The sequence below is a fragment of the Leptodactylus fuscus genome, chromosome 7 (genome assembly GCF_031893055.1).
Source record: "Leptodactylus fuscus isolate aLepFus1 chromosome 7, aLepFus1.hap2, whole genome shotgun sequence".
In the NCBI taxonomy this organism is placed as follows: domain Eukaryota; kingdom Metazoa; phylum Chordata; class Amphibia; order Anura; family Leptodactylidae; genus Leptodactylus; species Leptodactylus fuscus.
The window spans coordinates 152183716-152209430 of NC_134271.1; the positions used below are offsets into that span (position 1 = coordinate 152183716).

General features: G+C 45.6%; 1 protein-coding gene across 1 annotated transcript; it reads right to left on the minus strand.

Annotated features, from left to right (window-relative positions):
- Positions 1 to 240: 240 nt before the first annotated feature.
- Positions 241 to 23626, minus strand: LOC142214643 (uncharacterized). The gene is made up of 10 exons (XM_075283582.1): positions 22926 to 23626; positions 22529 to 22561; positions 12541 to 12626; positions 9608 to 9628; positions 5585 to 5845; positions 5222 to 5482; positions 3787 to 3939; positions 2436 to 2510; positions 853 to 878; positions 241 to 327 (listed from the first exon to the last, which is right to left on the minus strand). The coding sequence occupies exons 1-10, from the start codon at positions 23624 to 23626 to the stop codon at positions 241 to 243; spliced, it is 1704 nt and encodes a 567-aa protein (XP_075139683.1).
- Between the last annotated feature and the right edge of the window lie 2089 nt (positions 23627 to 25715).

Here is a 25715-nt window from a genome sequence, read left to right on the forward strand (position 1 = left end):
TGATGAGGACACATGACCTCTGCCAAGATCGGACAACCCTTTGATTTTCGTTGTAGGGCCCCTTCTTCTGCTTTTCACCATTGACTGGGTTCAGACCAATATATAACACATCAATATTAGCACAGAGACCATATCTGGACTGTTCCTTCCACATCTTACGTAGTCAACGTAAACCAGGTCACGATGGTGTCAGACTCATCCACCTCCATGATGTTGGCAGCTCGGTGGAGATTATCTCTCCTATGTGGTCAATGAGGTGCCCGTTCCCTCCACAGCGCCTCCTGCTGACGGAGCTGTCACCGTGGCATATACAATGCAGTAGTCATGCTGCAGATTGGAGAAGAGAATCATACATTACATGTGTTATATATAAGGTAACCAGCCATTCCAGGGCGCGTCCATTTGTCGCCAATTTTATATTATTTATTTGGTAAACCATTTTTTTCTAATTATATTTTTTCAATCCTTTTTTCTGTACAAGACTATGTGGGTGGCCATGTTGCCTGAGCTTCTCCTGGACCCACTCAGTGAGGTCTGTAGGAGAGTTTTCTCTATGTAATGAGAAGTAACATCTCCTTCTGACCCAGCAATTCTGGGAAATGGCTACATGACCGCTCTCTTCTTCTGTCAGGTCCCTCTTTCTGAATTTTCAACAATTTAAGGTTTTCTTCTACAATGTTGGAAGATGTGTTGTATCCATACTCGTTACTTTTCTGTATTCTTTGGCAACAAAAGGACTTCACCGTGCCAGTGAAGGTTCAAGAGCGAGGAAGGTGCTGATCAGACCCCTCACCATGGCAGATATAAGGTAAAAAAGCAATAAAGCGACCTTATGAGGATCCTTATACTTACACTATTCAATCGCTTAGCAGGCACAGCTGGAATAAAAAAGAAAACAGGGTGAATTGGAGACCTTCTTGTTGGGTTCCCTCAAAAAATTACACAACTGAAATTAAAGGAACATTTCTGCAAGTCACAGTCTGTACATTATATTGTATATCGATCCCATACATCACATCATCATGAAGTAAAGATGCCCAGGACATGAAGCCATGTTTTTGGCCTATATATTTTTGGGGGCAGGTATCTTGATTGGGAAGTTATTGAGTTCTATGGCGAACGTCTCAGGATGTCTATGGTACGGACAGTTTATCCTACAACTTCCTGTCTAGGGAACAGAATGTAGGTGACAATCCATCCAAGGAGTCTCCAGGACTCTGATATTGATGACTTATGTGGCCAATGAATGTGATCTGTTAGGTTGAAGAGGCCATCACCTGAACCCTGTGGACAAAGAGCTGATCATGGGTGTGTCAGGTGGCGGACTCCTCCCAATCTCACAATGGATACATCACCAATATCAAAGAATCTTAAAGAACTCAAATTCCGACTTCTTATCATGTGACCTAATTAGATATCATCTGTTGCTTCCTCTCTAATGACTTACTGGCTCTATAGACTCTAGGAGACTATTATCCAAGACCTTGCATATCCTATTAGTTTCCAATATCCATTCATTATCTCGTCTGGGTGACATAGGCTCATATTATGGTGATATAATTGGTAGCACTTGTAAACCAGAGTATTGCACCGGGCGACCGTCTGTTGTCCACTCTAGCGGTCCTTAGGAGTATATATGACAATGCAGGTAGAATAGGATACCGGAGAAGGTAGAGCAGCAGGAATCCCCAACACCCACATGGGATGGCAATGCAGACAAGGACGACCAACAACAGGAAAGTACTGCGCTTACTCCAAGAATGTTTGAAAACACACGCCGAAATAAATAAAGGTGAACCGAAATAAAGTTGTGTGTGTTTTCAACCATTCCTGGAGTAAGCGCGGTGTTTTCCCGTTGTTGGTCGTCCTTCTCTGCATAATCGGCAGCACTTCACCTCAGCATCCAACAAATGCAAACGGTATGGGGATGAACGACGCAGCGAAGGAGCGGGCAATGACTATGAACAAACACTCCTAACAACGTCCATTCTCAATCATGGCCTGCCGAGTTGGCCCTTCTGAAAGGAACCTAAAAATGTGAGATGTTGGAGGGGTGGAAAAATTTGGGGGTTGCCTTTTCTATAGTATATAGTAACATAGTAGATGAAGTTGGATGTAGATACAGGTTCATCAAGTCCAACCTACAAACTATAAAACTTCTAGCCTTATATGTGTTGATCCAGAGGAAGATGAGAAAAGAAATCTTGAGGCTGATGCCAAACGCACCATGTTAAAGAAAAAAAATTCCTTCCCAATTCCAAATCTGGCCATCAGTATAAAATCCTGGATCAACTTGTCTTCACCAAAAGCCTAAAACCTGTAACCTATAATATAGGGATCCGGGCTCACAAAGAATCCACCATGACAGTATCCTATGGCAGTGTACACTACAGAATTTCACCTTGACTTGTATTTCTGAGGCTCGCCCTCCATACCTCTCTGAGACTGGTTCACATTTATATACGTGTAACACACTTCATCTTCTTCTGAGTTGTGTTTGGTCTCAGGTCCTGAAAATGAGAGAATGATTAGAGTGATCATAGATCTCCTGGTGTAATACAAGATGCTATAATTATTGTATTATACAGTCATATGACATTGTTCTCACAGGGAATACCTCATTACATCAGGCTCTGCTAGCTTCTAAACTCCCGAATACCACTGAACAGGGTGATGTCATTGTACCCCCTCAGTAACCTCTCACAGAGCCAATCAATAAACAGGAAATAGAGTTCTACTAAGGCCCCTCCCCCTTGATTCAGCACAGAAAGGTCATGTGACCCTCTTCCTGTGTTTATAAGAAGTCAAGCGGAAATCTCATCTGCTCTGACCTCCTCACCTCATAAGGGGTGGGAGAATTACTAATAATATGTCATTTTTGCCCACTGGACTTATAATTTTTTAGAGTCTTGAGTCTTCAGCGCCGAGTCTTGAATTTTCAATTCTCCATGAATGGGTGGACATTGACTTAAAACATGGCTACCTATAGGTGGCACTAGAGAGACAGTTTTCATACTAGACATTGTCTTATAGTGTAGCAGCCTATAGGTGGCACTAGAAAGCTATTTTTCATCCTTTTTCCTAGGGAACATTGCTCTGGTTGGGTCAGTATCTACCTTGTAGAACAGAATATAATGTACAATGAGCACAATAATAACCGCACATTATATCTTCTATGGTATCTATGGAGGATTAGGAAAGAGGAAGTAAACCGTGAAGAAAAGATTCCGGTATTTAGTAGCTGTACAATGTATACAATGTAAATACAATAGTCAGTAATATGTGGTATACACAAAAGACAATTATTTCATGAGAATCGGGGGCTGGAGGTCATCTCTGGTGACATGGTAAGTTAATATTTGGTAGTCCCTCAAAGGTATTGGCTCATATTGTAAACCGTGTCTCCACCAAGAAGAAAGAGAACTGTTTCTCTAATGCCACCTACAGGTCTCTATTCCTTAAGTCAATGTCCGATCCCTAAAGGTGTCTTTGAGGTGTCAAACATTTACTTCCAAGGTGGCCAGAGTAGAAATATAGTAGTCTACATTCTAGATTCTTTTTGTATGGTTTTTTTTGTGTGTGTGGTCGGACCCCCACTGATCTGCATGTTATCTCCCATCCTATATGGACAGGGAATACATTGCTAAGATGGTAAACCCCTTTAAGAACCGATTTCCTAGTGCAGGCACATCTTGTAATGAAGCCTAAGCAATGCTCATAAAACACATAGGAAGAAGGCAGTGAGCTATATCTTGGATTATTTCTAATACATTGATATAGTCTCACCTGTGATAGTATGCTGCTGGTGGCGTCCTCTAATCCGAAGCTGGTGCCTGCACAAGAAGATGAGGAGAGCAGCAGCAAGTAGGAACAGGACGGCAAGGACCAGAATCCAAGGAAGCACTAAAGGATTTCCACTGACTGGTGCGTGAGGGCGCTCTACAAAAAGAGCCAGATTTATCACAACCACCTATAATAGTCTAATATGCATCTCTTGTTGTCATGGCCAACACTTATTTGGGGTTCTCCTAAGATTGATGAAAATAGCCCAGCAAATCAGACACTTTACGATCTTGAGAAAATCCCAATACAGTAAAGTTATTCAGGAGCTTAGCCTACAAAATCCACCTGTGACCTGTGGTCCTATAGGTGAAGGTGTGGACTGATAGGATCCTTTCTCCAAATATTATTTACTTGGGCCTAAGTGTCTTCTGTAAACTTCTCCATAATGTACAAAGACTCATCTGCTTCACAGAAGATTGGGAATATTTGCTAAATAAGGACTTGGATCATCTTGTTGTCTCTGGCCGATGTCTTCGAGGAGCACTAACCACTAAAGTGTCATAAGAGGAACATTTGATAACTACAGGTTTCTGGAGATTTTCCAGACGAGAGACTCAGTATGACAGAAAATGGGGGACAAAGATTATTGTGACTTACAAGAAACTCTAGTATTAAAGCCATCTGTATAGCTTCTAGAAGTACCTTTGTGATGTCTAATTCACACCTCGGAGATACTGCGAGAGTTCAGCTGCCATTATAATTAGACCTATAGGAAGCCCTGCAGCATATTATTATCACCTTTCAGGTCCATTACCATTGCATGCTATTAATACATCTACTTAGATCTACAGGAAGACAAAGATATGCCGAAAAGAGAAGTGAGTCAAAAGTAGTCCAAAAATATTGATAACAAAAACCAAGTTGAGGACCTTGGGCCTAGACATCCTCTGCCTGCTCCCATTTGAACACCCTCCATGCCTGTTGCACCATTTTCCATACTTCTGTGCCTGTACTTGGTGATACGGCTGCATTCCTGGTAGGACACTTGCTGATACATGGTCATCCTGTTCTAGTCATGGGGGCGAATTCTGCTGTCAATCACCAAATGTGATCTAGCTACAAGTAGACATGGCCATACAGTATCAGTGCGGTCTGTTCTTGCTGGAGTATCCATGGTCAGTGAATCCAGGACCCCACCACTCTGGGGCTAGTTTATTCACCACAGAAGAAGTTAACAGCAGTTGCTTGAGTACTGCAAAAGTTTAGAAAAGTTTCTCAATGGTCTAGAACACGCGACAACCTGAAACTTTCCCGCCCTGCCTGATAAGCATCAGGCCATGGCAAACAAATGCACTAATTTCATCACCAGTATCAATGGTGGTCAATCTACCAAACTATGGAAACCCCTTAACCCAATTCAATCTTGCCTCTCTATTACCTTGGACTGACACTATTGTCGTAGCACTGTACGTCTTATACTGCTTGTGCTTGTATATCTGTTGGGAGCAGCTATAACTCCCGGCCATGCTCCGGTCTACATGACTAAAATGTAACTGGTCCTCACTGACTGAGAAGTGAATGATGGATTTATTCTTGAAGAAGGTTGTATTCGTCTTCTGGTAGGCTGAATAACTGTGACATCTGAGAGTCAGGGGATCTCCTATGTAGATGACCGGTGGAGCCTGAAGGACCAGAAACCCTGGAATGAAGATCAAAATAAGAGGAGATAAGGAGCTCAAACATTCAACAAGTCTGTTCCTGTTACCTTTATGTGAGGTTGAAATAGCTCAGGTCAACTTACTGCCAATGACGTCAAGTCTGACTGGATCGCTTTTGAGGCCCTCATTGGTCCAGCATTGGTAACTCCCGCTGTTCTCCTCAGATGCCAATTCTATCTTCATCATCTGTTGATGGTCGAACAGTAGTTCTCCATTTTTGGACCAGTAGTATCTTGTATTCTCCTGAGCCTCAGATCCTGCATTACAGGATATTGTCACAGCTTCATAGGCAAGCACCGTCCCCCAGTTGGGTGTGAGGGTCACCAGAGGTTTCACTTCAGCTGCTAAAAAAATAAACAACAAAATGTCTACGTCTTATAGCATAAGCACCAAAATATAACACGTCAATGTAATGGACCCTCATGGGGCAGCGTATGATTATAATAGACTATCTAGGTGGATTATTTGGACAATTCAGACCAGACCATGGGGCTGATTTATTAAGAATGGCATTTTGTATACTAGTCTTAAAGGGGTTGTCCAGGAAATATATATTTTTTTCTATGGAGGTCGGGGAAGGTGAAAAAACAAAACAAAAAACATACTCACCTGTCCCCTTGGCTCTGGTGTCCCCTGTGGCCAATTAGAGGCCTCATAAGCCCTCATATACGTCACATGTGAAGTCCTGGGTCCTTTCCTTTGTTGAGGCCAAAAAAAGATGATGAATTCCCCCTATTAGATCTGATTTATCATGACTTGTTCTCCAGAAAACTTGTGCACCGGCCATGAAGAAGTTGCAATTTTTTTCATATGTGCCAACTGTTGTACTTGATATACCATATTTTTCAAACTATAAGACGCACTTTTTCCCCCCAAAATTGACCTGGCGGATAAAAACCCTCCCCAGTATCTGCTGTTATATTACAGCGGATGCCGGGTCTGTAAGGATAATGGCGGCCACTCTATTGCAGAGCGGTCGCCATAGCAATCGAGTCTCCGCTGTAACATACAGCGGAGACACCGGAGCTAATACCTGCGGTCAGAGTCTTCTCTGATCGCAGGCATTAGTACTTCAAAGACCCCCTCAAAGTTTAAAAATACCGGCCCCATACCTGTGAAGTTGCAGGCTGGCTCCTGTGCGACGAGCCAACCTATTCTTAGGTTCAAGCCCCCTGGGGGGCTAATAAAATAGTTAAAAAAAAGTTATTGTTACTGTGAAACACACACACATTAGGTATCCCTGTGTCTGAAAATGCTAGTAATATTTTTCCTGTACAGCGAACGACAAAATCAGAAGTGCCAAATCGCTTGTTTTTTTCCATTTTGTCTCTGATTTAAATAAAAGGTGATCTAAGCAATAGACATTTCCCAAAATGTTAGAACTAAAAGGTACACCTGAACCCACAAAAAACGCTCTATACATCTCTGTATAGCTGCAGGGTCACCTATCAATATGGCCTTGCAGAAGTTGCAAAACTACAATTCCAGTATATTAAATATTTTACTATTTTTTGGTTCTAATTTTTTCCCCCTATTTTGCTCCTCTAAAACCTAGGTGCGTCTTATAGTCCGAAAAATACGGGTAACTCCAGTCGATTCTACCGCCAGAGACTTTGAACGTTTTCTTTACGGCCACTGGCGCAAGGGCTGCCTAACTCCATTTACCTCATCGGCCCAGTCAGATTTGTTCTCCAGTGTTTTTATGGAAATTTTGCCAGAAATTTACACCAGTGGCATAGATTTCTGTTTTGGTGTGTGGACCTCGAAGGAGGTACCTAATTTACAGCGCGTGCACCTCGTTATGAATTAGGCACAAACTCCGGCAGGGTGGAGATTATCAAGACTTGCATGGAAAATACCAGTTTTGATGAATCAGTCCCATTGTTACCATAATTCTTAGAATTCATTTCTCCTCTCTGTTATCCGTCTTCTGTTTTCCCCTATATTATCTATACTGGATCAGTGTCGGACCGGCACACCAGAAGACGAGAGGATCCTCCGGTGAGCCCAGGCTCTAACACAATAATGGTCCCACATGGGGTACTATGGTCTATTTCCTAGTGGTTGTCAAAGGGTTGATCCCCAAAATAATTTTTTCGGATGGGCTCCAGGGACCTCAGTCCGACAATGTTCCTTATGACGGGACATTTAGTTAATTTAATATTTTTTTTTTTATTTTTTTTTTTAGAATCTTTGATGAAGTTTCTGTTATAAAACGGATGAGACAAATATCAAGTACAAATTAGAAAAATTAAAAAATTTTAAAAATAGGAAACAAGCGCAATCAAGACCCTCCATATCCTTATGTGTGAGTGTGCAGCAGTTATATGTAGCGGTGAGAGGACAATGATATACACCACTGCACATTGTGGCCTCTTTGACTTCCTTTCACTGCAGAATTATCACCAATATGCAAATAAGCCAGAACATTTAGCAAAAAAATCAGTAAGACTTTACACAGGTGCGGTGTCAGCATCTGCATGAGTCCAATCAAGAGTTAATCTAGAGGGGGGCTGGGACCCAAAACACTAAACCGACGTACAAGAAAATGAACTGAGCGAAACAAAGACTACTCTCTAATTTGCCATCATTGATGATCCTCTTAGTAAATGATATACTGATGGGGGTATAAGAATGTTGGAATATTTGGGGTCTACACCAATGGTCTCAGAGCTGTGGTTACGCAACAAAAAGCCAACCATAAATGATGTGGAAATATGCATCGACAGGGAGGAGGGACAAGGCTGTCAGTAAGCCATCGTTTAGTCAGCAGCTCTTTTCCTAACTCCATCGCTAGGGAACAGCATCAAATTTTTTTGTTTACATGGCAGGAGATCAGAGCTTGACAACTGTCTAGTAGTTCCTTCATCAGAACATGTTGAGGGGTCTCAGTCAGGCAGCGCCAATAGACATCTGGTTTGTCTGCAGATCCAGGGAGCGTACTTTGCAAAAATTTACTTTACTCATCGTGTACAGTTCCAGCACCGTGTCACAGTGTGAGACCATAGCCATTCAAGACTATCTCATTCAGTTAGACAAGTGGGCATTTCTCCTTCTCTCCGGCCTCTGACCTTTGCCATGTCCCTGCTGATTTGTGCCCATACCACAAGCCAAGGCAACCAGTGCCAGAAGACGACATCAAGCCTGGGTTTGCACACACCCTTTCTGTCTTCTGTTCCTTTGTGTTGCTACTGACGGTCAGGACTGTCAGGCACTTGCTGGTTCCTAATTTTGACCATGACCTTGTTCTTGACCTCACTCTCACCTTATTCTTTCACCCTTGGTCGTGTCCGTGAGTAAATTTTTGTGTTGTCTTCTGGCCTGTCACATCTAAGACTGCTCTTCTGTTGATAACCCCTGTAATGGCGCTACTGACACCAGTCTGTAATTGGGGGTCCCAAACCATAACAGTTTTTCTGATTTGGGGAACATTCTAGAACATACATTATTCCTGTAGGTCTCATCAAACCTTCTTAAAGGGATTCTACCATTAAAAATGTCCCCATTGCTGCTCCAAAACCGACTCCAGCGCCGCCTCTGTCTTCTTCTGCATCCGCCCCCTCCTTCTTCGGCTTGACGTCGGACGCCTGCGCAGTACGCTTTGTTCGGTGAAGTTTGCCGAACAGAGCGTACTGCGCAGGCGTCCCTTGTCAAGCCGAAGAAGGAAGGGGCGGATGCAGAAGAAGAGAGGCGGCGCTGGAGTCAGTTTTCGAGCAGCAATGGGGACGCCCCCATCGCATCTCCTGTGCTGGGGCCCGCCCCCATCGCTGTGAGAGAACTAATTAGCATACCGGTACAAACCGGTATTTCGAACGAACGGCGCGGCGGAGATCACTTCCAAAGGTAGGACATGAATAGCCTTTCTAAAGGCTATTCCGACGTGTTACCTAGAAGAAAAAGTTTTTTAATGGTAGAATCCCTTTAAGTGAGTATTAAAAATCTTATCTTCAGAACAACCCTTCTCATTCGAGCATTTTATGGATAATCGGGGGGCCACTGAATAATTAATCAAATTATCAGGTAAATGATATCACATTAATATTTTTGGATTGATGACATCACATGACCACTGACCTTTTACAGGGCTATCATTTTGCATTACTCACCACAGTGACTTGTTGCAGCAGCTGTAAAAGATAGAAGGAGAGATCAACATGGAGAACGGAGAGTGAAGAAAGCTCTGAAGCACAAACTGCTGCACTAACAAGCGAAATAGTGTACAGGAAATAGCAAAAGAATATTCTTATGCCCCTAGAAATATTATTGTCCAATACAGATGCCCTCCTGTTGTCAATGTTGGGTAAAAGAGGTTCCTAGACCCTCTTAGGCACAACCCAAATAACTGCTGGGAAATCCTCATATTCTTAAATAAATCCGTCATGGTCCATAAGACCCTCTGATGGCTGAGTCATTATTTTACCAACATCACAAGACGTTTCCTCTGTAGACCACAAGTGATCCTACAAGAGCTATTGGCAAGAAAATCTAAAGCTATTCTGAACATGAATCTCTCTGTATCTTAGCAGGACAGAAAAAAATTAATTGGATTTGACCCAAATATTACAAATTGTTAGGTTTGGTGATTTGTCTGAGGTGGACTAAAATCACCGCCACATTATACTCTGGGGTCTTTTTAGATCCCAGTATATAATAGGTGGAGGCCCAGGGATGGTGTAAAAATTAAACAAATACATTGCTACTCCCTTTCCCTCAACTGTTTTTGGCCTTCTCTTAGCGTTTTGGTGCTCTCCTGGTGACATACTGCGCCAGACGACACCAGTTTTGTTAGTCTTACATTTATTATGTGATTCTGTCGTCACAAAATGGAATTCTGAATTACAGAATGAATGCTGTGTGATACAAAAATTGCATTTTGACAAAATGTCATTCTGCGATCAGACATAAGTTTTGTGACACAAAATCCTCTCTGTAGACACAAAACAAAGAGCATCACAAGTAGATTTCTGTGCATTCAGTAGAAATGAATTCTGTGATCACAAACATCAATTCTGTACCAACAAATTGAATCCTACAATCACTCATTTTAGGGGCACCACTAAGAACATTTTCCTAGTCAATGCTTCTTGTGGAATTACCGCTGATGGGGTCCATTCACACAGCCTCGGAAAAACAGCCTCCCATTAACTTCAATTGGTTCCTTTTTCCGCACGGTGGTGAAAAACAATGTTTTGAAAAATTCAGTGGGGCTATTCACACAACTGTTACCTTGATGGTCTATTTTTACAGATACGCCTATTTGTTTGGCCCGATTTCATGGATCCCTCACAAGACTCAAGTCCATGAAGGATCTGTGAAAGCAGGTAGCACACGGGTGCAAATCAGCTGCGGAAAATAACTGATTTTCATTAGCATCCGAGTCTGAATAGATTCTATTGGTACAATATTTCAGTGGTTGGGGAGGCAGCACGGTGGCTCAGTCGTTGGCACTGCAGCCTTGCAGCGCTGGAGTCCTGGGGATGAATCCCACCAGGAACAACATCTGCAAGGAGTTTGTATGTTCTCCCCGTGTTTGCGTGGAATTCCTCCCATTCTACAAAGACATACTGATAAGGAGAAAAAATATACATTGTGATCCCTATACGAGGCTTACAATCTACATAAAAAAAAAAAAAAAAAAAAAAAAAATCAGTATTTGGGGCCTTTTTTTTTTAATCTAAAATCGGCACTGCACCACAAACATTTTTTGACCCTGCATGCCCACTTTTGTATATCGCCACACTCTCTATGGACACTAAATGTGCTGGCCAACATCCTCTTTGTACATGAACAACAGATAAAGTGCCCAAGATACATAAAATGACTGACAGCCCTGGAGATTTGCCTGGCCCTTTTTCAGAAACCTTCTTCTAGGACACTTGGCGAGTATGAGCTCTATCTATCTATCTATCTATCTATCTCCTATCTATCTATCTATCTATCTATCTCTCTATCTCCTATCTAACTATCATCTATCTCCTATCTATCTATCTATCTATCTATCTATCTATCTATCTCATATCTATCTATCTCTTATCTATCTACCTATCTCTCTATCTATCGCTCTATCTATCTCCTATCTATCTATCTATCTATCTATCTATCTATCTATTATCTATCTATCTCCTATCTATTTCGTATCTACGGTATCTATCTATCTATCGAGCTATCTCCAATTTATCGATCTCCTATCTAACCATCATCTATCTACCTCATATCTATCTCCTATCTATCTATCTATCTATCTATCTATCTATCTATCTATCTATCTCCAATTTATCTATCTATCTCCTATCTATCTATCTATCTCCTATCTATCTATCTATCTATCTATCTCCTATCTATCTCCTATCTATCTATCTATCTATCTATCTATCTATCTATCTATCTATCTATCTCTTATCTATCTACCTATCTATCTCCTATCTATCTATCTCCGCTCTATCTAACGCTCTATCTATATCTCCTATCTATCTATCTATCTATCTATCTATCTATCTATCTATCTATCTATCTATCTATCTATCTATCTATCTCCTATATATCGCTCTATCTATATCATCTATCTATCTATCTATCTATCTATCTATCTATCTATCTATCTATCTATCTCCTATCTGTCTATTTCGTATCTATCTATCTTTCTCAAATTTATCTATCTATCTCCTATCTATCTATCTATCTCATATCTATCTCCTATCTATCTATCTCATATCTATCTATCTATCTCTTATCTATTTATCTATCCATCTCTCTCCTATCTATCTATCTATCTATCTCATATCTATCTACATCCTATCTATCTCTTATCTATCTATCTATCTCCTATCTATCCATCTCTCTCTCTCTAATCTATCTATCTATCTATCCATCTCTCTCTCTCTAATCTATCTATCTATCTATCTATCTATCTATCTATCTATCTATCTCCTATCTATCTCCCTGTCTTACTCATTATTTGTCTCATTATCTATCTCTTCTAGATATTACTGTATATAACTCTGATCTGACTACTTAGCACACAGAATGTCTGACGACTCACAGATGATGATGATGAGGAGGAGGAGGACCTGCGCTCTCATGATGCGTCTGCTCCCACTTTCACGTGCACAATAAATAATGTCACTTCTTTAGTGTTAAGCACATTCTAGTTTCCTGTCTCTCCGCTCCGGTGAGTATATTACCATAGTTTACGGATAGGTCTAACCTGGGGCTGTCCCTGTGCAGGGTCACAGTCATTAGAGTCAATATAGGAGCAATGACTGACATCCCTTATTATTCATTCACCGCACCACTCATAGATATCATATCTGCATGGGAACTGAACTGGTAGCATTAGTAATGTAAGTACAAAATAATAATCCAACCTGAGATCCACACACCTTATACTACCGTACAGAAATGCATCTATTACTGCTGAGAAACCAGCTCTATATCAGAGAGGTTGTCACAGCTCCGCAAACCGACCCCGCAAACAAACGCCCTATGCATCCCCGTACAGCTGCAGGGTCACCTGTCCATGTGGCCTTGCAGCTGTTACAAAACTACAACTCCCACATGTTAAATATTTTATCATTTTTTGCTTCATAAATTTTTTCCCCCCTATTTTCCTCCTCTAAAACCGAGGTGCGTCTTATAGTCCAGTACGTCTTAGGCTGAGGCTCCGCATTGCGGAAACACAGCTTTTTTTGTTGCAGATTTACCAGTCTGTTTTTTACGTCCTTTTTTTGGCTGAATATATCAATTTCCCAGATATTAAAATGGATCAGCAGGTTGAATAAAAAATAGATATATCAATAAAGTACATCCATTTTCATTTTACAGTTAAAAAACAGAAAATCGATGAAACTGTGCCACATGGATGACAGGAAAATGACCCTTAAAAATGGAGTTTTTTTCTTATGTTTTTTTTTTTTTTACAAGTAGATGTGTGCTATTCTACATGATAGTGAGGGCTCCTTCACAAACAGGAGTTTCTGAAGTCTCCTGAGTCTCCTCAGTCCTCTCCTCACATCTCCCCTCCGTGTCTCCTCAGTCCTCTCCTCACATCTCCCCTCCGTGTCTCCTCAGTCCTCTCCTCACATCTCCCCTCCGTGTCTCCTCAGTCCTCTCCTCACACCTCCCCTCCATGTCTCCTCAGTCCTCTCATCTCCCCTCCGTGTCTCCTCAGTCCTCTCCTCACATCTCCCCTCCATGTCTCCTCACACTGTCCTCTCCTCACATCTCCCCTCCGTGTCTCCTCAGTCCTCTCCTCACATCTCCCCTCCATGTCTCCTCAGTACTCTCCTCACACCTCCCCTCCATGTCTCCTCAGTCCTCTCATCTCCCCTCCGTGTCTCCTCAGTCCTCTCCTCACATCTCCCCTCCATGTCTCCTCACACTGTCCTCTCCTCACATCTCCCCTCCGTGTCTCCTCAGTCCTCTCCTCACATCTCACCTCCATGTCTCCTCAGTCCTCTCCTCACATCTCCCCTCCATGTCTCCTCAGTCCTCTCCTCACATCTCACCTCCATGTCTCCTCAGTCTTCTCCTCACATCTCACCTCCATGTCTCCTCAGTCCTCTCCTCACATCTCACCTCCATGTCTCCTCAGTCCTCTCCTCACATCTCACCTCCATGTCTCCTCAGTCCTCTCCTCACATCTCCCCTCCATGTCTCCTCAGTCCTCTCCTCACATCTCCCCTCCATGTCTCCTCAGTCCTCTCCTCACATCTCCCCTCCATGTCTCCTCAGTCCTCGCCTCACCTCTCACCTCCATGTCTCCTCAGTCCTCTCCTCACATCTCTCCTCCATGTCTCTTCAGTCTTCTCTTCACAACTCCCCTCCATGTCTCCTCAGTCCTCTCCTCACATCACCCCTCCATGTCTCCTCACAACTTCCCTCCATGTCTCCTCAGTCCTCTCCTCACATCTCCCCGCCATGTCTCCTCAGTCCTCTCCTCACGTCTCACCTCCATGTCTCCTCAGTCCTCTCCTCACATCTCGCCTCCGTGTCTCCTCAGTCCTCTCCTCACATCTCACCTCCATGTCTCCTCAGTCCTCTCCTCACATTTCCCCTCCATGTCTCCTCAGTCCTCTCCTCACATCTCCCCTCCATGTCTCCTCAGTCCTCTCCTTACATCTCCCCTCCATGTCTCCTCAGTCCTCTCCTCACCTCCATGTCTCCTCAGTCCTCTCCTCACATCTCCCCTCCATGTCTCCTCAGTCCTCTCCTCACATCTCACCTCCTTATCTCCTCAGGCTTCTCCTCACATCTCTCCTCCATGTCTCCTCAGTCCTCTCCTCACATCTCCCCTCCATGTCTTCTCAGTCCTCTCCTCACGTCTCCCCTCCATGTCTCCTCAGTCCTCTCCTCCATGTCTCCTCAGTCCTCTCCTCACATCTCCCCTCCGTGTCTCCTCAGTCCTCTCCTCACATCTCCCCTCCATGTCTCCTCAGTCCTCTCCTCACATCTCACCTCCATGTCTCCTCAGTCCTCTCCTCACATCTCACCTCCATGTCTCCTCAGTCTTCTCCTCACATCTCTCCTCCATGTCTCCTCAGTCCTCTCCTCACATCTCACCTCCATGTCTCCTCAGTCCTCTCCTCACACCTCGCCTCCATGTCTCCTCAGTCCTCTCCTCACAAGTCCCCTCCATGTCTCCTCAGTCCTCTCCTCACATCTCACCTCCATGTCTCCTCAGTCCTCTCCTCACATCTCACCTCCATGTCTCCTCACACTGTCCTCTCCTCACATCTCTCCTCCATGTCTCCTCAGTCCTCACATCTCACCTCCATGTCTCCTCAGTCCTCTCTTCCATGTCTCCTCAGTCCTCTCCTCACATCTCACTTCCATGTCTCCCCAGTCCTCACCTCCATGTCTCCTCAGTCCTCTCCTCACATCTCCCCTCCATGTCTCCTCAGTCCTCTCCTCACATCTCTCCTCCATGTCTCCTCAGTCCTCTCCTCACATCTCCCCTCCATGTCTCCTCAGTCCTCTCCACACATCTCACCTCCATGTCTCCTCAGTCCTCTCCTCACATCTCCCCTCCATGTCTCCTCAGTCCTCTCCTCACATCTCTCCTCCATGTCTCCTCAGTCCTCTCCTCCATGTCTAATCAGTCCTCTCCTCACATCTCACCTCCATGTCTCCTCAGTCCTCTCCTCACATCTCCCCTCTATGTCTCCTCACATCTCACCTCCATGTCTCCTCCTCTCCTCACATCTCACCTCCGTGTCTCCTCAGTCCTCTCCTCACCTCCATGTCTCCTCAGTCCTCTCCTCACATCTCACCTCCATGTCTCCTCCTCTCCTCACCACCATGTCTCCTCAGTCCTCTCCTCACCTCCATGTCTCCTCAGTCCTCTCCTCACATCACCCCTCCATGTCTCCTCACAACTCCCCTCCATGTCTCCTCAGTCCTCTCCTCACATCTCCCCTCCATGTCTCCTCAGTCCTCTCCTCACGTCTCACCTCCATGTCTCCTCAGTCCTCTCCTCACATCTCGCCTCCGTGTCTCCTCAGTCCTCTCCTCACATCTCACCTCCATGTCTCCTCAGTCCTCTCCTCACATTTCCCCTCCATGTCTCCTCAGTCCTCTCCTCACATCTCCCCTCCATGTCTCCTCAGTCCTCTCCTCACATCTCCCCTCCGTGTCTCCTCAGTCCTCTCCTTACATCTCCCCTCCATGTCTCCTCACATCTCCCCTCCATGTCTCCTCACATCTCACCTCCTTATCTCCTCAGGCTTCTCCTCACATCTCTCCTCCATGTCTCCTCAGTCCTCTCCTCACAACTCCCCTCCATGTCTCCTCAGTCCTCTCCTCCATGTCTCCTCAGTCCTCTCCTCACATCTCCCCTCCGTGTCTCCTCAGTCCTCTCCTCACATCTCCCCTCAATGTCTCCTCAGTCCTCTCCTCACATCTCCCCTCCATGTCTCCTCAGTCCACTCCTCACATCTCACCTCCATGTCTCCTCAGTCTTCTCCTCACATCTCTCCTCCATGTCTCCTCAGTCCTCTCCTCACATCTCACCTCCATGTCTCCTCAGTCCTCTCCTCACACCTCGCCTCCATGTCTCCTCAGTCCTCTCCTCACAAGTCCCCTCCATGTCTCCTCAGTCCTCTCCTCACATCTCACCTCCATGTCTCCTCAGTCCTCTCCTCACATCTCACCTCCATGTCTCCTCACACTGTCCTCTCCTCACATCTCTCCTCCATGTCTCCTCAGTCCTCACATCTCACCTCCATGTCTCCTCAGTCCTCTCTTCCATGTCTCCTCAGTCCTCTCCTCACATCTCACTTCCATGTCTCCCCAGTCCTCACCTCCATGTCTCCTCAGTCCTCTCCTCACATCTCCCCTCCATGTCTCCTCAGTCCTCTCCTCACATCTCTCCTCCATGTCTCCTCAGTCCTCTCCACACATCTCACCTCCATGTCTCCTCAGTCCTCTCCACACATCTCCCCTCCATGTCTCCTCAGTCCTCTCCTCACATCTCTCCTCCATGTCTCCTCAGTCCTCTCCACACATCTCACCTCCATGTCTCCTCAGTCCTCTCCACACATCTCACCTCCATGTCTCCTCAGTCCTCTCCTCACATCTCTCCTCCATGTCTCCTCAGTCCTCTCCTCACATCTCCCCTCCATGTCTCCTCACATCTCACCTCCATGTCTCCTCCTCTCCTCACATCTCACCTCCGTGTCTCCTCAGTCCTCTCCTCACCTCCATGTCTCCTCAGTCCTCTCCACACATCTCCCCTCCATGTCTCCTCAGTCCTCTCCTCACATCTCTCCTCCATGTCTCCTCAGTCCTCTCCACACATCTCACCTCCATGTCTCCTCAGTCCTCTCCACACATCTCACCTCCATGTCTCCTCAGTCCTCTCCTCACATCTCCCCTCCGTGTCTCCTCAGTCCTCTCCACACATCTCCCCTCCATGTCTCCTCAGTCCCCTCCTCACATCTCTCCTCCATGTCTCCTCAGTCCTCTCCTCACATCTCACCTCCATGTCTCCTCCTCTCCTCACATCTCACCTCCGTGTCTCCTCAGTCCTCTCCTCACCTCCATGTCTCCTCAGTCCTCTCCTCACATCTCCCCTCCATGTCTCCTCAGTCCTCTCCTCACATCTCACCTCCATGTCTCCTCAGTCCTCTCCTCCATGTCTCCTCAGTCCTCTCCTCACATCTCACCTCCATGTCTCCTCAGTCCTCTCCTCACCTCCATGTCTCCTCAGTCCTCTCCTCACATCTCCCCTCAATGTCTCCTCAGTCCTCTCCTCACATCTCACCTCCGTGTCTCCTCAGTCCTCTCCTCACATCTCTCCTCCATGTCTCCTCAGTCCTCTCCTCACATCTCCCCTCCATGTCTCCTCACATCTCACCTCCATGTCTCCTCACCTCCATGTCTCCTCAGTCCTCTCCTCACATCTCACCTCCATGTCTCCTCAGTCCTCTCCTCACATCTCTCCTCCATGTCTCCTCAGTCCTCTACTCACATCTCCCCTCCATGTCTCCTCAGTCCTCTCCTCACATCTCACCTCCATGTCTCCTCAGTACTCTCCTCACATCTCACCTCCATGTCTCCTCACATCTCCCCTCCATGTCTCCTCAGTCCTCTCCTCACATCTCCCCTCCATGTCTCCTCAGTCCTCTCCTCACATCTCACCTCCATGTCGCCTCAGTCCTCTCCTCACATCTCCCCTCCATGTCTCCTCAGTCCACTCCTCACATCTCACCTCCATGTCTCCTCAGTCTTCTCCTCACATCTCTCCTCCATGTCTCCTCAGTCCTCTCCTCACATCTCACCTCCATGTCTCCTCAGTCCTCTCCTCACACCTCGCCTCCATGTCTCCTCAGTCCTCTCCTCACAAGTCCCCTCCATGTCTCCTCAGTCCTCTCCTCACATCTCACCTCCATGTCTCCTCAGTCCTCTCCTCACATCTCACCTCCATGTCTCCTCACACTGTCCTCTCCTCACATCTCTCCTCCATGTCTCCTCAGTCCTCACATCTCACCTCCATGTCTCCTCAGTCCTCTCTTCCATGTCTCCTCAGTCCTCTCCTCACATCTCACTTCCATGTCTCCCCAGTCCTCACCTCCATGTCTCCTCAGTCCTCTCCTCACATCTCCCCTCCATGTCTCCTCAGTCCTCTCCTCACATCTCTCCTCCATGTCTCCTCAGTCCTCTCCACACATCTCACCTCCATGTCTCCTCAGTCCTCTCCACACATCTCCCCTCCATGTCTCCTCAGTCCTCTCCTCACATCTCTCCTCCATGTCTCCTCAGTCCTCTCCACACATCTCACCTCCATGTCTCCTCAGTCCTCTCCACACATCTCACCTCCATGTCTCCTCAGTCCTCTCCTCACATCTCTCCTCCATGTCTCCTCAGTCCTCTCCTCACATCTCCCCTCCATGTCTCCTCACATCTCACCTCCATGTCTCCTCCTCTCCTCACATCTCACCTCCGTGTCTCCTCAGTCCTCTCCTCACCTCCATGTCTCCTCAGTCCTCTCCACACATCTCCCCTCCATGTCTCCTCAGTCCTCTCCTCACATCTCTCCTCCATGTCTCCTCAGTCCTCTCCACACATCTCACCTCCATGTCTCCTCAGTCCTCTCCACACATCTCACCTCCATGTCTCCTCAGTCCTCTCCTCACATCTCCCCTCCGTGTCTCCTCAGTCCTCTCCACACATCTCCCCTCCATGTCTCCTCAGTCCTCTCCTCACATCTCTCCTCCATGTCTCCTCAGTCCTCTCCTCACATCTCACCTCCATGTCTCCTCCTCTCCTCACATCTCACCTCCGTGTCTCCTCAGTCCTCTCCTCACCTCCATGTCTCCTCAGTCCTCTCCTCACATCTCCCCTCCATGTCTCCTCAGTCCTCTCCTCACATCTCACCTCCATGTCTCCTCAGTCCTCTCCTCCATGTCTCCTCAGTCCTCTCCTCACATCTCACCTCCATGTCTCCTCAGTCCTCTCCTCACCTCCATGTCTCCTCAGTCCTCTCCTCACATCTCCCCTCCATGTCTCCTCAGTCCTCTCCTCACATCTCACCTCCGTGTCTCCTCAGTCCTCTCCTCACATCTCTCCTCCGTGTCTCCTCAGTCCTCTCCTCACATCTCCCCTCCATGTCTCCTCACATCTCACCTCCATGTCTCCTCACCTCCATGTCTCCTCAGTCCTCTCCTCACATCTCACCTCCATGTCTCCTCAGTCCTCTCCTCACATCTCTCCTCCATGTCTCCTCAGTCCTCTCCTCACATCTCCCCTCCATGTCTCCTCAGTCCTCTCCTCACATCTCACCTCCATGTCTCCTCAGTACTCTCCTCACATCTCACCTCCATGTCTCCTCACATCTCCCCTCCATGTCTCCTCAGTCCTCTCCTCACATCTCCCCTCCATGTCTCCTCAGTCCTCTCCTCACATCTCACCTCCATGTCGCCTCAGTCCTCTCCTCACATCTCCCCTCCATGTCTCCTCACATCTCTCCTCACATCTCCCCTCCATGTCTCCTCAGTCCTCTCCTCACATCTCACCTCCATGTCGCCTCAGTCCTCTCCTCACATCTCCCCTCCATGTCTCCTCACATCTCCCCTCCATGTCTCCTCAGTCCTCTCCTCCATGTCTCCTCAGTCCTCTCCTCACATCTCCCCTCCATGTCTCCTCAGTCCTCTCCTCACAAGTCCCCTCCATGTCTCCTCAGTCTTCTCCTCACATCTCACCTCCGTGTCTCCTCACATCTCCCCTCCGTGTCTCCTCAGTCCTCTCCTCACATCTCACCTCCATGTCTCCTCAGTCCTCTCCTCACATCTCCCCTCCGTGTCTCCTCACATCTCCCCTCCATGTCTCCTCAGTCCTCTCCTCACATCTCCCCTCCATGTCTCCTCAGTCCTCTCCTCACATCTCCCCTCCATGTCTCCTCAGTCCTCTCCTCACATCTCCCCTCCGTGTCTCCTCAGTCCTCTCCTCACATCTCCCCTCCATGTCTCCTCAGTCCTCTCCTCACATCTCATCTACATGTCTCCTCCATGTCTCCTCAGTCCTCTCCTCACATCTCCCCTCCATGTCTCCTCAGTCCTCTCCTCACATCTCCCCTCCATGTCTCCTCAGTCCTCTCCTCACATCTCCCCTCCGTGTCTCCTCAGTCCTCTCCTCACATCTCCCCTCCATGTCTCCTCAGTCCTCTCCTCACATCTCACCTCCATGTCTCCTCAGTCCTCTCCTCACATCTCACCTCCATGTCTCCTCAGTCTTCTCCTCACATCTCCCCTCCATGTCTCCTCAGTCCTCTCCTCACATCTCCCCTCCATGTCTCCTCAGTCCTCTCCTCCATGTCTCCTCAGTCTTCTCCTCACATCTCCCCTCCATGTCTCCTCAGTCCTCTCCTCACATCTCACCTCCGTGTCTCCTCAGTCTTCTCCTCAGCGCTCCGCACATCACACACTCACTAGCCCCGCCCCTTCCTCTTTCCCGCGCTCTCCTCTCATTGGCTGGTTACACCCCGCGGCCATTTTCCTCTCCTCCCAGCCGGAACATAAAATGGCTGCTGTCCTCAGATCTCCTGCTAGTGCCTGGGATATGAGAACCTGTAGTAAAGAAGCCGCAGGACACCCGGAGGAGGAGGCTGAGCCCTCTCTCCTCAGCAGGAAAGCCTCCCCGCGGTGCTGTCCTCTGACAGGAGGAGTTGTCATAGGAGGAGCTGACTGGCTGCAGTGCTGAGGAGGGAGATGAAGCTGATGAGAGCGCCCCGCACAGGACATACAGGTGACTGTGTATATAGGACTGTATGTATAGGATTGTATACATCTGTATATAGGACTGTGTATATAGGACTGTGTATAGGATTGTACATAGGATTGTATATATGGTTGTATATAGGACTGTGTATAGGATTGTATATAGGACTGTGTATAGGATTGTATATAGGACTGTGTATACCTCTGTATATAGGACTGTATATAGGACTGTGTATATAGGACTGTATATAGGACTGTGTATATAGGACTGTATATAGGACTGTGTATATAGGATTGTATATAGGACTGTGTATATAGGACTGTGTATAGGATTGTATATAGGACTGTGTATACCTCTGTATATAGGACTGTGTATATAGGACTGTGTATATAGGACTGTGTATGTAGGACTGTATATAGGACTGTGTATATAGGATTGTATATAGGACTGTGTATATAGGACTGTGTATAGGATTGTATATAGGACTGTGTATACCTCTGTATATAGGACTGTGTATAGGATTGTATATAGGACTGTGTATACCTCTGTATATAGGACTGTGTATATAGGACTGTGTATATAGCATTGTATATAGAACTGTGTATACCTCTGTATATAGGACTGTGTATATAGGACTGTGTATAGGATTGTATATAGGACTGTATATATGGTTGTATATAGGACTGTGTATACCTCTGTATATAGGACTGTACTGCTGACAACTATTCACAAGCCGCTTCTTTTCTTGCACGTTTATTACCCCCATGACATATTTACTGTCCCGCCGTCTCTTGTACTTCATTAACCCTTTATGACTGGGGGTATTATGGGGCAGGATGACAAGAGCACAATATTACGATTTAATAACTTTTATTATTATTTTCTTATTATTAATTATTATTTCTTCTTATTATTTTATTAATATATCTCATCTTTCCTTCCACTATTCTTATTCATCATTGTCGATGCTACAGCAGAAGACTCCAAGGAACCTGCAGGAGAGAAGACCAAGGTGAGAGGGGTCTTGTGGTGACCCCGGTGACTGGTGGTAGGAGGGGGATAGATCCTAGAGACATGAGATGGTAATGGGGTGTCCTGCTGCTGGGTCCCCCCGGAATCTGCCGGCATTACCTGAGGAAATATTTGGGAACATGAAGTGCTGACTGTAGGGGTGAGAATGTCCTGTAAGGTGAGAGCAGCTGCTGGAAATGTCTGTGTGTTATAGGTAATAGATGTCCTCATACTGATGGGGGGCCCCTCTACCATTACCTCTATATGGCCAGGAGTAAGGGGCTCATCCAAAGTCTTGTATTTACCTGCTCAGTTGTCCGGGCGCTCTGTTACTTCTGCTGTGGAAAGATAAGAAACGATTATAAATCCACTGCATGGCCAAGAATAGGGTGCACCTAATACCCAGAACACCCCCAGCCCTGAAGCAGTTCATTAAACCACCACTAGAGGGGACTAGACCGATCTACTATACAGCAGGCTCTGTACAAACCCCTATGCAGAGAGCTCCCTCTAGTGGTGACTGCAGGTAGACTGAAGATAAACTGTCACTTACATGTTCCTCGCTTTTGGCCTTCTGAAGAATTTTGGAAGCCACCACTTTTTTCTTGTCCTAGGGGTGAGACCAATGTATGGACTGTGATGACATCACTATATCTATGTACAATGTCTGTATATAATCAGATATCTGGACTCTGTACTCACCGGCTTGTGCTCTCCGATGTGTTTGCCTTCTCCAGCTGTTCAGACACTTCCTCCTCCTTCTCTTCATCCAGATGTTTCTCTGTTTCCTCCTCTTCCTCCAGATGTTTTTCTGCTTCCTCTTCCTCCTCCTCCTCCATGATGGTACTCAACTCTAAGATATTGTCCACGTCCCTCATAATCTCCTCCTCTTCTTCCTCCTCCTCCACAATGATGTTTGTTTCCTCCAAAATCTTTTCCACCTCAATCCAAATCTTCTTCTCCTCTTCTTCCTCCTCCTCCACAATGATGTTTGTTTCCTCCAAAATCTTTTCCACCGCCATCCAAATCTCCTCCTCTTCTTCCTCCTCCTCCTTAATGATGTTTGTTTCCGCCAAAATCTTTTCCACCTCAATCCAAATCTTCTCCTCCTCTTCTTCCTCCTTAATGATGTTTGTTTCCGCCAAAATCTTTTCCACCTCAATCCAAATCTTCTTCTCCTCTTCTTCCTCCTCCTCCTTAATGATGTTTGTTTCCGCCAAAATCTTTTCCACCTTATTCCAAATCTTCTCCTCCTCTTCTTCCTCCTCCTCCTTAATGATGTTTGTTTCCTCCAAAATCTTTTCCACCTCATTCCAAATCTTCTCCTCCTCTTCTTCCTCCTCCTCCACAATGATGTTTGTTTCCTCCAAAATCTTTTCCACCGCCATCCAAATCTCCTCCATGATGTTCTCAGTTATTTCCTCCACCTCCGACTCTATCAATCGCCTCTTTCTGCTCAGTCCTATGAGTAAATAACACAGTGTAGGTCACCATGTACACCATGACATCTCTACACGGAAACATATATACAATAGACATCTCTACATGGAAACATATATACAATAGACATCTCTACATGGAAACATATATACAATAGTGTGCCATGACAGGAAAGCCTAGGATGGGGCCTAGCATGTACCATAGTGGAAATCGGCCCTATAATGTTTGCATTGTAGTGCAGGATTTAGGATGATTTCAGATATGGCTCCCACTAGGGGGAGCTCTAACTATTTACATTTCCTTAGTAGGAGTAGACAATGACAAGTTTGTCAGCGTCATGTAGGCCACGCCCAGTTTTACAAGAAATTGCTTCAGAAAATGATGTAACAGGATAATCAATACAGACAATTATTGCAGGGGAAATAAGGCGAATATTACTTTAATTTTTTTATTTTATTTTTTGCACTTTTTATTGGATTTACCTCAATATCACTCGCTAACTCTCTCTCTCTCCAACCTGCAGAAGAAGAAAAGTAAAGAGGCGGCCATTACTGAAGAGGAGGAGACAAGATAGAAGAGAAGAACAGGAGCTGAAGACACAGACGACTTACCGCAACCGCAACTACAAACCCTCAACGGAATGTCAGCTCTGCAGCTCCGTATATAACATGGATGACGTCATAAGGTGAGGGGAGGAGCCAATAGTCTCAGCATTCCATGACATTGTAAGAGATCAGGTGATTCCGAGCAGCCAATCACATTCCATATAGAATATTCCTTTTTTTTTTTTCTTAAATAAACTTTATGTATCTTGTTATTTTTATTTTCAGTCTTTTACCATTTTTGATAAAATTTCTATTATTTTGTCCGGGGGCCTAATAGGCATCTAGTCATGGGGGACATAGGTGCCCCAGCTGCCAGGGCCACCCATGGGCGTCTCTTGGGGCCCCGGCTGCCAGCATCGAGAGCAGGGTAAGGCCACAGCGCCTAACATTGAACCCCAGAGAATATGTCACACCATAGACTCCAGTTCCCACAAGTCTCCGAGACTAAACAAAAGCCTAAAAATAAAATATTAACTGTATTCCGAAAACCTAATAAATTTCCATAAACTGCCATACTGATAAAATAATGGCGACCTATGTGATTCCAGGTGAAATATGAGTCCATGTAAGATGTTTCACCGCCCACCTACATCGAGATCCATCGCCATTGTTTGCATATAGAGGATAGAAATCGTCCTATGGCTTAAAGGGGGGCTCTATCATTGGGAAAAGTTATTTTTAACTAATCACCTCCTTGCATAGGCTTTAGAAAGGCTATTCTACACCTACCTTTAGTATGTAAACTAGCTGGTACCTGCGACTTCATCTGCGGTGATTGTAGAAGAGGGTATATACAGGCGCGGGTAAGGTTTTCGTACTGTGTATAAGGTATGGGATGTGACATGTAACTGTGTATCTTGTTGTTGCTGTAATTCTGAGAATACGTGAGACTTTTGTGATGAATGTAATTTGTATTTGAGCTGCTATATATATGGTGTTGGTATAAACTGTACATAGTGACTTTGGGACAGAAGTATTACAAGTGAATATACCTCGATATACGACATTGTATGATTTGTTATTTTCTGCCACTAGTGTGTTGCCATATTCTGACAGCAGTCACTTTGTTATTTGTCTGTGTCGGGCGATGTCTTTTTTTGCGGGGCCGGGTGTAGTTTTTAGTTGTTGCATTTTCGGGAAATGCTATTGGTTTGATCACTTTTGATTGATATTTGTATGATAATGAAAATAGTGAAAAAACAGGGGTTTTGGACTTTTCAGTATGTTTGCCGAAACGGGGTTAATCGGGGTTAATAGCTTTGTAGAGCGGGCGATTTCGGACACAGGGATACCTAACATGTATGTGTGTTTCACAAACTACTTTTATATGTGTTCTAGGGAAAGGGGGGTGATTTAAATTTGTAATACTTTTTATTTTTCATTTTTGTCCTTTTTTTGTTTTTGCATTTATTAGACCACCTAGGGGTGTTGACATGGGTGGGCGGTG